This window comes from Sebastes umbrosus, chromosome 5, assembly GCF_015220745.1.
Source record: "Sebastes umbrosus isolate fSebUmb1 chromosome 5, fSebUmb1.pri, whole genome shotgun sequence".
In the NCBI taxonomy this organism is placed as follows: Eukaryota; Metazoa; Chordata; class Actinopteri; order Perciformes; family Sebastidae; genus Sebastes; species Sebastes umbrosus.
This window is the reverse complement of record NC_051273.1, coordinates 27,938,959-27,954,318: the sequence shown is the minus strand read 5'-3', so window position 1 is coordinate 27,954,318 and position 15,360 is coordinate 27,938,959. Positions and strand designations below refer to the sequence as shown.

Sequence of the window (15,360 nt, the reverse complement as noted above, 5' to 3'; positions counted from 1 at the left end):
TAATCTCCTACTTTATGTATTGTGGATTCTGCATTCAATGATTTGCCACCTTAATATTGGCACTTTGAGAGACATGCATTCACCTCCCTAAAGCTCCATTCACGTCTTCACAGCAGAACCACAGCTGCTATAAACATCTCTTTAAATCTACCACGCACGACCCTCATGACTGATATGTGCCAAATGTGAACTTCACATGTAGAAAACATTCAGAGAGCACAAACATTTGACTGCAGAATAATCTAAATGTGGTTTTATTGTACAAGAATGTCTTTGGAAGTTTTTTTTTTTTTTTTGCCACACTAATGGCGTGGTTTTGTGGAGAGCAAAGTCGATGGTAAACCACTTTAGGTAAACGCAGTTACGCAGAGCAGTAAACGCTCAGAGAAAGTGCTGTGGTGATGTAGTTTAAAGAGCGATATAGACCCATAGGGTGGGTGGGAAGGGATATGGATGGGTCCAACAAACACAAGGCTTTCATCCAAGAGACCGCTGTTTGCGTCCCATGTGTTCAGTTTCACTTTCACATTACAATCAGCTGATCATTCATGTCCTGTGTTCACAACGTCAAGTCACATTTGCACTGTAAAAACGTAGTAATTTTTGAAGCCTTGAGTTCGGCATTTTGACCATCGCCATCTTGGTATTTGGCCGTCGCCATGTTTGTTTTTGTAACCAGAGGTGACAAGAGAGGGTGAAGCTAAACACAACCAATCGCTGAATAAGACATTTTCAGGCGACCAAAAAAGGTTATCTTAAGGTTAACTTTCATGAACTGAAAACACACTGTGAAAGAGTTAAAGTTCTAAGACGAAAACACAGACAACTCCCAGACTGGACAACGCCGTGGTAGCGACCTGTCAATCACAAGGTAGCCCCGCCCTAAAGCATCCCCTGCTTTATGGTCTATTTGACTCTAAATGGGACCATAATTTACTAAATGAACATCACGCTGTATTAAAGAAGACTTTAAACTAGCGATTGAGACCATAAACTCATGTTTACAATGTTTACTGAGGTAATAAATCAAGTGAGAAGTAGGCTCATTTTCTCATAGACTTCTATACAATCAGACTTCTTTTTGCAACCAGAGGAGTCGCCCCCTGCTGGCCATTAGAAAGAATGCAAGTTTAAGGCACTTCAGCATTGGCTTCACTTCTCAGACCTGGAGGTTGCCCACTGGGTCCAACAAACACAGGACTTTCAACCAGGAGACCTGTGTTCGAAACTGGTGTCTGTGTCCCTAAGTGTTGTTGGGTTATTTTGAAGTTAGGTTGTGATGTGTTTTTTCAGTGACGTGTTTTCCGTACTTCTGTTACAATTCTGTGCGTATTTTACTGAGATTACGTACTTGTTTTAAACCCAACCATGATGTTTTTTCCTAAATTAAGTGGTTTTGCTGCCTAAACCTAACTGCGGCCGTTACCAATTTGTTGCGTAGTGTAAAAATGACGCGCAAAAGAGGTGTATAAATGACATATGAAAAGGTTATAATGCGTTCTCATGATATGCAGAATGGCCTTGTAATGTCGTGCTATTAATACGCCTTACACTGAGATTCGGTTGACAATTCTACATCAAACAACATTGATGAAGGAACAATTAGGATGGAATGTATGATAACAAATTAATTCCGAATGGGGAGGATTATGTTGTCAGAAACTGCTGCGCATGGTGATGCTATCTTCCAAAACACAAATACATTTTCTTCTCATTTCATGGCCCAACTTCCCTCCAAATGTTATGGAAATCTGTTCAATAGTTCAGTTGAGATATCAAGGTAAATATTAGCCTGATTCCAGACTGTTGAATCACTGCTCACATCTCAGATTTGTTCAGCAATTCAAAGAATGAATGAAGTGAAACAAAATGGTAATCCAGTCTGATCATCAGGCTCAGCAACTAACAGATAAACCACCATAAACACAAACATGTGGAGCATAAATATGGGTGGGGGTGTTGGGAATGATACTACATGGAAACATGAAATGAAGCTTACAAGTGTATACAGCGCTGTTTTAATGCTGTGAGCTTTTATGCACATTAACATATTGTGACATGCTGTTGAATCTGATGCTGCCTGTTAAATAACAAATCATCTTAATGAACGGCAGACACCCTAATGGAAAGAATGTGAACAGTGTTTACGTTCTTCAGAGATAATGATGACTAATGCGAAGGCTTCGAGTGTTCAATTACGGGACATCATCAGAAAGGGAGGAAATGCGCACGGTTGAGCTCACTCATCTGATTAAAGCGAGACCTCTGAAACTCTATAGCAACCGCGCTCAATTCTTTAGAGAAGAAGCAACATGTAAACAGAAGAGATCAATGAGCCTCTCTAAAAGGCACAAGAGTCAGGCTTTGGATTAGGCTGTAATTAGGAGCCAGCTGTCAGTCTCCAACCTGATATGCTCATTAAACCCTACTTACAAGTCAGACCAAAGAGACGCGTAATGTACTGTAACACAGGAGGGACAAAGGTACAGGGCAGTCTGCTGGAAAATAAGATGTGTTTTATTGAGTGGCAGAATCACCATTTTGTTTTCACTTTCATTTTGTTTAGAGCCAAAACACAGAGATGTGTGTGAAGATTTAGAGGTCTGTAACCAAGCTATGGGCTCAGGTTATTATTTATATTTATTAAAAATTGTATTTGGAGTATGAAATTAATGGTTTGATATTGAATAAAGTTGTTAAAAATAGAAAAAGTAATAATAAAAAAAAAAATCATATTGAAGAAAAGCAATATTGAAAGGGCAAAAATTGTGGGAAAGCACTGTGAATGAGACGTCGTATTTCCAAGGTTCCCGGCCTCAGACGCATGACATTTTGTGACGAAAACTCAGTATGATTGAAGCGCTGTCATCTGTTTTGAAATAAAAAATAGCTACTGCTGTTAGTCATTTTAAATACATTAATCATGGCATTTTAATTTTGCACAAACCCTACAGTGTGCCCTGGATTATTTTGGAAGGAGACTTGGATTTTATACTTTTCTGAGATCATATTCCACCCAGGAAATGAGCCCATCACAGGATTAAAGGAACAGTGTGTAACATTTCGGAGGATCTATTAGCAGAAATGGAATATAATATTCACAACTATGTTTTCATTAGTGTATAATCACCTGTAACTAAGAATCATTGTGTTTTCTTTAGCTTAGAATGAGCCCTTCATATCTACATAGGGAGCGGGTCCTCTTCACGGAGTCCACCATGTTCTCCGCCATGTTTCTACAGTAGAACGGACAAACCAAACTCTGGCTCTAGAGAGAGCCTTTCACGTTTTTAGGTTACCTGAAGGCCACCGTAGTTCTCCGACACACTTGTGAAGCTGCGGTAATGTGAGACGCCGAGTGTAAAACTGTGTTACCGCCAGCCGCCGCCTGACTTCCGTTGCTCCTTAAATAGTGTCATTGTGGTGAGGATGGGCTCTGAGTGATCACTGAGTATTCAGTTGGTTACAAGCTGCAACCACAACACTAGATGTTGCCAAATCCTACACACTGTACCTTTAAATAATATATTATTTTGTAATACAACAGGAAGAACACCAACGTAACTCTCACAGGTACATTATCCCACATAGATCACTATCATAGGTAGCTGAAGTGACTAACAGGCTTCACAGCTTCTTTGCTCACATGTTCACTGACCTTGTTTACTATAAACTACTGTTATATACACTATAAACTGTGTGTGTATCTAAAATAAACTAAACTATGGTGGTCAGCAAAGTCCAAAATAATTTGTCAGGTCATCACAGTTTTTAATGGTGAAAATAGTTCAAACCTGAAACGCGTGGGCCTTATGCATGGGTCAGTGCGGACATCTTTCAGTTGACTCTGTGTACCTGCTCGTCAGTTTTCTGCATTCGTCCTGACTCCTGGCCTTGGTCGGGAGAGGAGAAAACAGACTTTTCATTCTGAAGGGTTCCTCTCAGTCAGCGGGGACAGACCTGCTGCTGCTGTTGTCGGTCCTTGTAAAGACAACGCTGAGCAGGTTTCTTTTTTAATGATGCTGTTGTTTTGATGAGAGCAGCTCCACTGCGGTTGGGGTTAGGGCTTTGAGGACAGATACTGCAGTGTTTGGACAATAGGGAGGGAGGGATTTAGCATGACCTTTAATTTTCATGATGAACTTCTTCCCCTTGACACAAAGGCAGCTGGCCTGGCTGTCGTCTCTCAACAAAAAGTAATCACATTTTCTTTATTCTACTGCTAAACCTCTTTCTCCAATCATGATATAAAATAAAAATATATCAAACCAAGTGCATTTAATTTCCTATTTCATCTCACTCACAAAAATGACTGTCCGTTCTACCAATGCCTCCGGGTGAAGTGAAGCCAATGTGGAAGTATGTTAAACATGCATTCTTTCCAACAGCCAGCAGGGGGCGACTCCTCTGGTTGCAAAAAGAAGTCTGATTGTATAGAAGTCTATGAGAACATGACTCTACTTCTCACTTGATTTATTACCTCAGTAAACATTGTAAACATGAGTTTATGGTCTCAATCGCTAGTTTAAAGTCTTCTTCAATACAGAATGATGTTCATTTAGTAAATTATTGTCCCATTTAGAGTGAAATAGACCATAAAGCAGGATATGCTTTAGGGCGGGGCTACCTTGTGATTGACAGGTCGCTACAACAGCGTTGTCGGGTCTGGGAGTTATCTATGTTTTTGTCGTAGAACTTTAACCCTTTCACAGTGTGTTTTCTGTTCTTCAAAGCAAATTATATCCTTTTTGGTCACCTACAAATGTTTTATTCAGCGTTCAGTTCTACTGAGCTCCACCATCCATCCTCTCGTCACTTCTGGTATCAAAAAAACAAGATGGCGACGGCCAAAATGTCGAACATGAAGCTTCAAAACGACAGTCCACAAACCAATGGGTGACATCACGGAGACTACGTCCATATGTTATACAGTGTACGGGTACTAGTACTCCTGTTTGGCTGCTAACTTATTTCAATGAACCTTGTGACCATTTTAACGTCAATGTTGTCCACAACATCTTTGGTTGTCTGGGTCAGTTGTGTATATAATATGAAAGCTCTTCCCAGCTGGATACTTCTCTCTGCGCTACAATTAAATCTGACCTTCAGATGGCTCTGTGAGAAAAAGGCTCCTCACATATCAACTAAAGATCAAAATCCCACAGCAGTGTGACACAAATTAGAAATGAACTGACTCACATTTACTTTGACTGTATCCCCTCTATTCAGCCCAAAAGATAAATCCTCAGAACACAGACACAGATAGCAGGGAATGCATGAATTGCCTTTAAATTTAACAAAGTTGACAACCAAAGAAAGTGTCAGTAAAATAAGTTTTTGTTACCTTTTGTTGATTTAAAGTTTAAATATATCTTTTTTTTTTATTTTATATTTTAAAATCAGAGTTGTAACGTGCTTCAAACTGGTGAAAAATACTTTAAACTGATGGAGACACATCACACACTTTGAAATAACCCAAAACATAGAGGCAAACAGCAAATAAATATGAGATGACACAACAAGGATGAAATGAGAAAAAGGCAAAAATAAGAGAATTGCCTTCCAGTGAAGTCATTATACGAGATAATTTAAAACTCAATCTGGCCTAACAGCAATATGAAATATGAAACGTTACATAATAATGACTCCTGGTGTATTATCATTCAAATCATCTTTGCCAAATGTCTCCTTATGAATTCCAGGAGGGAGATTTGAAGGTTATCGCATCCTGTGTGTCAATGAAACGTGCGTCAAAGGTGTCATCAATGGCAGCGATCTCTCAGTCTGCCGTCAGACGTCACGGAGGACGGGGACACATCTTCGCTGCACAAACAAAGGACAACAGGGACACGTGGACATGTCGATGATGCACACGTAAAGTGCATGGACACGTGTGTCAGAGTCTTGCTTTGTCTGAAAGCTGTAATTCAGTATTTACTCTCCCTGAGCGCCTCCTCCAGCCACAGCTGGTTAAACACTGACATCTGTGGCCTTTTGTCTCTGTTGAGCAACAGGCTGCATAACACAAGTCATAGAGAAGACTGCAATCCTTTCACTTAAAGTTGTTTGTGCAGAATATTTATGGGACATCTCTTTAATTACTCTAATGGCATAAGTGTTTGTGAGACTGTCCTTTCAAGAAGGACGACAGCACCCGTTGTTTCAGTCGGCGCCCCAGAACAATATAATGTTTATGTTCAAGTGACAAAGCCCTCTAGTGGCCGTAGGAATTATAACAGCAGCAAAGATGACATTAGAATAGAGTGACAGTCTGCATAGGGAGGAGGAGGTCGAGGTGGATAGATGGGTCAACAAAACAACCGACATGAGATATCGCAGCTTGCTGTTTTTCTTAACTATCTTTCCCGAACTTGTTTATTTGTGTAACCACGACAACGAAAGCTCCCCTAACATTAGGAGTAAACAAGAGTACGCTAGATTTTAAAAATTATTCAACTGAAAAACTCAGCCCAGTGTAGTCCACTACACTGAAAGTCCGTCCCTTCAGGCCTCCCTCCAAAGCCACTCCCCCTAAATTATCATTATGAACGTACGCAATGAACATGGCCATTTTCAGTACTCACAGCTGTTGGGATGTAAGGAGAATTTCAACAAATATGACAAAACATTTGTTGAAGAAGATGACCCACTCTAGCATTAATAGTGTGGATATATCAACTCAAAATGTATGGGCAGTGAAGCGAGCTTGTGGTCTCCGGTTCAATCCCCCGGTCCAATCCCTTGGTCCGGAAGGATAAATATGGGTGGGGAAAGTGTAAAAGCAGCTCTTGCCCCTCCCTAATTACCACCACTGAGGTGACCTTGAGCAAGGCACTTAACCCCAACCGCTCCAGTGGAGCTGCTCAGTGTCCAGTAGATTAGACTTTGGTTGCAGCTTCCAAGTGTGAATGTGTAACTGTGTGAATGTGATCAGGGCGTTCCTGAAAAAGAGAGCATTGCTCTCAGTGAACGTCCCCTGAATAAATAAAGAATAAAATAAGAAAAAAAAAGAAAAATCGTCAAACATTAGCTGTGTACACTGCAAAAAGGGAAATTCACGAAATATATTATTTTTATTTGTTTTATTCTTGTGTGATATTTATTATCACACAAAAACTGTTCCTCTTCACAGCTCTTCCTCAGATGCGAGCAGTGATGAAGTCCAGAGGTGAGGAGTTGATACGTGACACATCTGTTCCATCAATATCCGTTTAGGGTTCAGAGCCTCACAGCGTCTCTGTGGACATGCAGCTGCAAACAGCATGTGACCATCAGTGACCAAACACACACACACACACACGCACACACGCACACACACGCACACACACACACACACACACACACTGTACAGAGGAATGCTGTTTAAGGAACAGATTTGGACAAACAGAAAAGAGGTCAGCAGCAGGGGTCCAGATGTCTTGACGACACATCTACTAATTCCGTTTTACTCTACAACTTTACTCTCAACTGTCAGCTTTACACTTTTGCTTCGTTCCTTTTCATCCTGTTCGATGTGACGAGCTGCTGCTTGAGTCTTCTTTAACCTCTCAATTTCTTATTTCCATGTTAAAAGTGCTCTGTGGAGTTTTCTTGTAAACAAACTAAAGTTATGTATTAATTTGCATGCAGAGTTACAGGTCTAACAAACATGTTCAGTACATTTTCTTCCTCATAAAACATTTGCAAAGCAGATTTTTTCAGTTCATTTTTAGTTAGTTTACATCCATGTTTACTAGCCTGCACTCTTCTTCCTCCCTGCCTTCGCTGGTACACTTCTGCATTTCTTGGCACATTACCGTCACCTGTAGATCAGTGGCATAGTGTGAAACCATTAGCAGGAGTGTGTATTGCATACATGCGCGTCCTCATGCCTCATGCGTGTGCACAGGACAAATTAATCTAGGACACATGCACTATAGAGCACAGACAAAAACTCCACAGGATACCTTTGAAAGATTTTTTTTTATACAGCTAAGTCTTATTGTTGTAGTTTTGGTTGTCATTTCTACTCATAAGAACATTTTGCTCCTGAAATTAATTGCTGAAATCCGAAGACGGAAAAAAACATCACCACATTCAACACGGCAGCAACACAAGCTCTCGAGGCAATTCTATACTTCATGCATTTATGCAGACATCCAAGTAGCGCCCTACAAGCATACTGTCTGCACATGTGTGAACCGCGTATGCAGACCTAGACACTCAACGTATAGTAGGTACAGAGCTGCATGTATTCCCATTGTTTTGGAGTTTAGAAATAAACCCCAAATTCAGCTAGATTATCTACACCGCTGAATTGGAGGTAAAACTAATGCCGTATACACACTACCCCCTCCTGACAATGGTCAGCAAACCCCCAATTTTTTGATGGTTCTAAAGATTATCTTTCCAGATACTCCTGTGGTGTGAGGTATGTTAAGAGTGGCTCAGAAGTCCATCCTGGCCGCACCGATTTCAAATCGTAAATATTAAACATGTTCAGTATTTACGATCGGATATCCTGTTGTGTGTGGGGAACCCCGAGGACAGCTGATGACGCAGTCACGTGGGAAAGAACGATAGCCAATTGAAAACCGAGCTGACTGAAGTGGAAGGACAACCACCGCCGTCATAGTGGCCGCAGCTAATGCATGAGCTAATGCATGAGCTAATGCAAAAGGTGAAGCATAAAGTAGTAGTAAGATAGACCTCAGAAATGGAGGACCAACTTGTTGATTCGTGGCAACAACACAAGTGTTTGTTTAATGTGTCTCCTTGACTTCATCCATCCATCCATCCTTTGTGAATTTTCAGTGCAAGGTAGTGCAAAAACTAACATTGCTAATTCTTCGTGCCCGTCGTCCACCATGTTTGTTTTCAATAAAGTCACATGTGATCGCGAGAGATTTTTTGCGATATTTCTGTTTTTTCCTTGCTGTTCATGATTCTGTTAGTGTGTGGTGTGCTGTTTTGGCCAAATTGTTGCTCTCCACACACTGAAGGAACCAAACTGTTCAATTTAACACAGCATGTCGTTATGTGTGGGGTCTCTCACATTTTCAACATTTGTTAAGATTTGAAAGATCTGTTAGTGTGGGCCAGCCTTAAGTGACCACACTTGAAATGTGAGTTATAATCACTTATTGTATATAAAAAACATGTTTGTGCATAACTACGGCAGGTAAATCTGCAACCAACATAGTTGGACGTGAGTCCTGTTATTATGTACAAGTGTTTCTTTAACTTATTTTTAAAAATGTAATTGTTTCCTAAAAATATTATTAGATCAAGTTTTTGCCTATAGAGTAAAACAGTTTCAAATACAGTACAATACAACAATTAAAAGAAAAAAACAATTGATAAAATTTCTCAGTAATTTGTGATCAAATGTATATGCTGAATGACTACAGTGAATGCACCATCTGTACTTTAGAGAGAGTGAATGATATATTAATGAAATGTTCTCCCTCGGGTGGTTTTGGTGTTTTCAGGCTGTTTTCTCGTGATATTGCATTGTGAGAAGTGTTATGTTGTGTAGAGCTCGATTAAATCCCCTCTTACATACAAACAAGTCTCTGGTGGGGTTTTTTTCATCATAGAAAAAATATTTGTTTTGGTTTAAAGATAGATGAATTGGGACATCAGATAACAGAGAGGAGGACAGTTTGTCCCAAAGTCCAAAATTCAGATACCTCATTACTCAAGTACACAGACCGACACAGACTTATACTAGTGTACTTGCAAGGATGTGGTATTGATTCATATTAATTCCCTCGAGGCTTATCCTAACCTTGACAGAACATAGTCTTTGTTCCATGTAACTTATGTTTGAGGAATTGTTTCCCTCAGAGCAAATCTTAATCTTAAAATAAATGGTATATTTTTGGGGGCACTGGACGTTTGTTCCTACAACATGATAAATACACAGCACACACATGCATTAATACACACATCCTATTCAGAGCCTTGGTCCAGGCTCCACAATGCAGCCTGGCAATATTCATGAAGCCCAAATGTGAACTAATAATATTTGCAGCCTAATCTCTGTATTAGAGCCCCCCCCCACACTCCTCTTTGTGCTCACAGGTGCTGCTGTCTGCAGGAAATTCATTGTTGGTGGTCTGCTGGAAAAGCCAAAGGCACCGTCTGTCATCGATCGACCTCTGCAAGGTGCAAGGTGCCTCCAGCGCGCGCACGCACACGCACACACACTGCTGCTCTGTCACCCTGCACTGTTAATGTTTATTCTAACTGTTTATATGAAGTGTCCTGAGTAATGAAACATAACTGCAAGGGCACACCAACTGTACCACAACGCACACACACACACACGCACACACACACACACACACGAGTAAATATCATCTCATTTGTGTGATTCGTAGCCTGCCAAATGACTGAATGTACTCAGTCACTGCAGCATTTACACAGTACAAAAGAAAACAAAACCACACTGAATATCATCTAACAGTTTGTTAATATTAGCTAAGCTACTTGGTCATACCTGTATATGTATACTGTACGTGTATATAAGAAGTGGACTTAGTCACCGTGACGTCAATCATTGGTTGTTTTGAAGCCTCGAGTTCGGCATTTTGGCTGTCGCCATCCTGTTTTTTTGCAACCAGAAGTGACATGAGAGGGTGAAGCTAAGTACAACCAAACCCTGACGCAGACACTTTTAGGCGACCAAAAATGTTACAATTCACTTTCATGAGCTGAAAACACACTGTGAAAGAGTTAAAGTTATAAGACAGAAAGACAGACAACTCCCAGACCAGATAACACCGTGGTAGTGACCTGTCAAATCAAGGTAGCCACGCCCATAAAGCATCCCCTGCTTTATGGTCTATTTGACTCTAAATGGGACCATAATTTACTAAATGAACATCATGCTATATTGAAGAAGACTTGAAACGATTGAGACCATAAATTCATGTTTACAATGTTTATTGAGGTAATAAATCAAGTGAGAAGTAGGCTCATTTTCTCATAGACTCCTATACAATCAGACTTGTTTTTTTGCAAGCAGAGGAGACGCTCCCTGCTGGCTATTAGAAATAATGCAAGTTTAAGGCACTTCCGCTTTGGCTTCACTTTTCAGACCAGGAGGAAACCATACCAGACCAAAAACAAAAAAAAAAAAAAAAAAAAAAAAAAAATGCTGTATAGCTTTAAAACCACAATGTGTATTTGATTGAACCAGGTTGAGTTTCATTGCTTGTGAATTCAACTTTTCATTTGTAAAATGACAGTTGTGTTATTTCTTCTTTCGACTCACTTTAATTCCCCCCCAAATTACTATTTCAGTTTTATTCTTAATGCTATGTAATACTGGGGTCAGTTTTCGTCGAGGATATCAACATTTTTGTGAGAGAAATTTCTCTCAGAGAGCTTCAAACATATTTACATGACACCATATAGTTTGGAAGTAAGTCCATAGATATTTTCCAGAGCTTCACACAATAGTGGTTCTTCAATGTTTATTTTAGCCTCTGATATTTTGATGATAATGGTTTTGAAATCGATTATATACAGCCTTAACACAGGATATAAAATACTATAAAATTGAACTATTTATAAGGTTTCTGAATGTGTGCGCAGGTAAAGAATGACTCCACATCGTGTCCTCTCTCTCTCTGTGTGTGTCAGCGCGCAGCTCTGCGCCGCTGCAGCGTCTCTTCAGGGAGGAGCGCACCTCGTCTGTCTCAGTCGAGTCCCGGCTCTCCTCCGCGCGTAATGCGGACCTTCTCCTGCACCGGACACCGGAGAGACACCCGACAACACTCCACCAGTCGGCTCAGCTCATGGGTTGCTGGAAATTTAAAAAGGAAATCATTTGTTATTCTCAAGGACTGATATCATCCTTGGACATATTTTTTTTTTTTTACTTTTTCTGCGCGTATAGTTTTCAAAGTGACCAACCCTTGAGAATGTCATTGCACAGTAGTAGTGTGTTCATCTCTGGATGCTCTGGATGGTTGAAATGGATGACCACGTTACTTCACATGGTTGTGTTGCTGCAGCTGGCGGTGTGGCAGACGGTGAGTCTGGTTTAACCTCATGGATCTTCAGGGCTTCTTCATGCTGAGGTTTATGATAACACTATAATGTTCAGGTGTAACGTGTTTAAGACAGGGTTTTCTTTTTGCTTAGACCTGCACGTGTACAGAAGAAATCAGTATACATTTTGCTGCCAATTTTAAAGGTCTGATATGACTTTAAGGTGTCATTACATAATAGTTTGTCCTATTTAACAACCAGAAAAACAACTGATTACTTAAAAATGAATCCAAGCACTGGGGAGTAAGTTTGTTGAAATAATAATGTTGAGGATTTACCTGCTTTTTTAGTTAATTTGTATATTTGTTTACTTGTCATTTTCTTCTTTCTTATATTGTATTTTTATTACTAGGGAACCCCACTTAGTTTCTATATTTCCTATGTTGAGGTATCATAGTGGAATAAAGGGGGGGAAAGTCCAAATAGATTTTATGACTTATAGATTTAATATCATAAGCCGTTTCTAAACAATTTCTGTACTATTTGTATAATTTAGATTGCTGTATTTTATGGGGTAGCTGAATGCCTTCCACACAAATTCCAATTGAAAAATACATTTATATAGGCTTATAAATTATTGCACATTCATACCAAGTTAAACATAATTTCTCATAGTCCAGATGAGAAGCTGTTTCCTGCAGATATCGACCTCTGCCCTCCATTAACTGATTCATTCATTTGTCTTGAGTGGTGATTTAAGGAGCCCATTATTGTCTGTTCTGTGTGGTGGTTTGATATTCTGACTTTTGCCATATCAACTTTTGCTTCTTGCTTTATTTTGGTGTCCTAATAAGGAAATTGATAACATATGATAAATTAAACATTAATCCCAGAGACACTTCCATCTATCAACAGGAGCAACCGATGCTATATTCCTCAAACAAATATTCAATAAATGAAAAGAAAAGATTCCAGTGGCGTCTCCTGTGACTCAATTAAAACACTGGACACTCACTGTACTCTGCTGCCTTTGGCTCCAGACAGATAGCAGTAAAGAGAAAGCATTAATATTTGTTTCTGTATATGCACATACTGTACACCAGTTTGAAATACAAATAATGCAGACAATTCAGGGTGAAGAATATACCTGTTTTATTCCATTTCATCCTTATTTGAGCTTGGATTTAATGCCATCATGGAGGCATTTCTTCTCTATCTGCTGTGTGCTGAAGGTTCATTCATCAGAGTCTAAATCACAATGGAGGATGAAGGATGAAGGATGTTTCCCCTTGGTGCTCATATAATACTCTGCCTTTTCGCTGTAGATCGCTGTATACTGGTGACAGCAGGATGGATGTCTAATGCCACTTATTGACCTGTTGGATCACTGTAATTGCTTTTGAAGTGATCATGGCAGGAGTGATTCACATTTATATTCGTAATTTCTGTCTTTTTCTTGCTCTTCGTTGACATTTTATCCCTTTTTTTAATACAAGGTGAGCCCTTTTTTTTTACATATCAGTTCTCAAAAACAGGTTTACAAATAGCCTTACAAATTAATGACCTTACAATATATTGATTTTTGTTTTTATTCCAAAGCAGTCCACAATAAGTGATATAATTCAAAAACAGATACAGAAAAATATTTTTTTTGGAAGAAAAAAGCAAAATATAAAAGAAATCCAAGTGATTGTAAAAAAGACGTCACAAACATCATTAAATCACGTGACAAACGTTACAAACATAACTTCCAGAACAAAACACCGGTCTTCTGGTTGAAAGTTCTGTGTTTGTTGGACCCATCCACCTCCCCACCCATCCGCCATATGCAGTCTTTTATTCTACGTCACTAGCTCTTAACGTAGCATATTTATGCGGATGCGTTTACATTGCAGTCAGTACAGACTACATGGCGTACAAATGACACAGGAAAACAGCGTTTGCATAGCACGCTGAATGCCTTGCGCACTACCGAGGTACCTCGAACGGTCTGGTTTGGTACTCCAAGCGACACATATCACATTACACATCATCATTTGACCTATTGCTAATATAAACATATTGTGTGGTGCCGCTTTAAATGTTCCCTGGGAAGTTTCTGACATCAAGTAGCACTATGGAGTTTTTCATGAGTGGGCAATGTAGGTTTCAATCTTTTTTTTGCAAATGTTTCATGAGCATGGAAACTCATTCAACATGTTTGTTAGAGCTCAATAATACACACAATGTATTTTGGTGAGTAACACTGAATGCTCGTCTACACAAAAACTCCACCTTTCAGTAAAAGTATGTAATTAACATTAACAAAGCGTACTTAAAGTATCAAAAGTAAAAGTAAAAGTATTCCTTAAAGGTTTAAATCATATTGTATTATGTGTAAGCATTTTGCATTTGTAGTTGGTGGAGGTGGAGCTACTATTACTCCTACATATACTGTTGAGTAGTTTAATACATAACAAAGCATCATCACTTATTAACTCATCATATGTTTTGTATCCGCAAAGTAACTTGCCCTGATGTCAAATGGCTCCCCACCCTGTGTTTTCAGCCTGAGGCAAGTTGTGCCTCCGCCTTAAAAACAAGCCGTATAACATTCAAATCATTTCTAAAGGCCACAGGTAACCAGGGCAGAGAGGTCGACATGGAGGAAATGTGCTCCAGTGTTTCTAGGTTCTGTTATTTTGTTCAAACGGGGGGAAGTTAATTGATTTTTGGGGCGAATAACGAGCGGCAGTAATCCAGTTGCTTGAATCGAGGGCAGGAAGGGTTCGTGTGTCCGGAAATGAAAAGAATGATGCAATGTTAGAGATGTCCCTAAGTGGACAGATGGCTCACTTTGTTATGTTACTAAAATGTTACAACGTGGACCTTTTTTTTGGAATTGAGGTTGGTGGTTGCCAACCTGCATGTCAGGACCCCTCCGATCTACACTTTATCACTCCCAACTAGGGATGTGACGGTGAGGCAATTTACCGATTACACCGGACATTTTACAAGAAAAGATGACGGTCAATATGTATGTAAAGCGCTTACTTTGATCTTTAACATTGGATGGCTTTGTGTCTGGCCTCTCACCGGCTGTGACCGTTACGTCCTCCGCACGGCGATTGCCTCATTAACGTTATGGTTGCCTTATAGCATTGGGTTTAAATCCAAAATATTGCCAAATAGGCACTATTGCTTTTTGCTTTGACACCAAATCCTCCACCAATTCTCTCTCCTCTCATATGTGTTGAATCTGTCTCCTGTGCTGTACGGAGCAATTTCAGTTTGTAGTGTCCGACTATGTATTGATAACATGGCGCTGTTTCTGCAAAAATGAACGAAATGGGTTTTATTTCTATTTTTAAAAAAAAGCAAAACTATGGTGGGGGCAGT

The 15,360-nt window shown here is 39.7% G+C and overlaps 1 protein-coding gene across 1 annotated transcript in view; it reads left to right on the top strand.

Moving 5' to 3' along the window:
• Positions 1–11,681: 11,681 nt before the first annotated feature.
• Positions 11,682–15,360, top strand: part of ghrhrb (growth hormone releasing hormone receptor b) — a 54,685-nt gene continuing 51,006 nt past the window's right edge. The window contains exon 1 of the mRNA XM_037770066.1: positions 11,682–12,023. Coding sequence (XP_037625994.1) covers positions 11,787–12,023 — 237 coding nt within the window. The 5' untranslated portion in view covers positions 11,682–11,786. The remainder of the gene's footprint in view (positions 12,024–15,360) is intronic.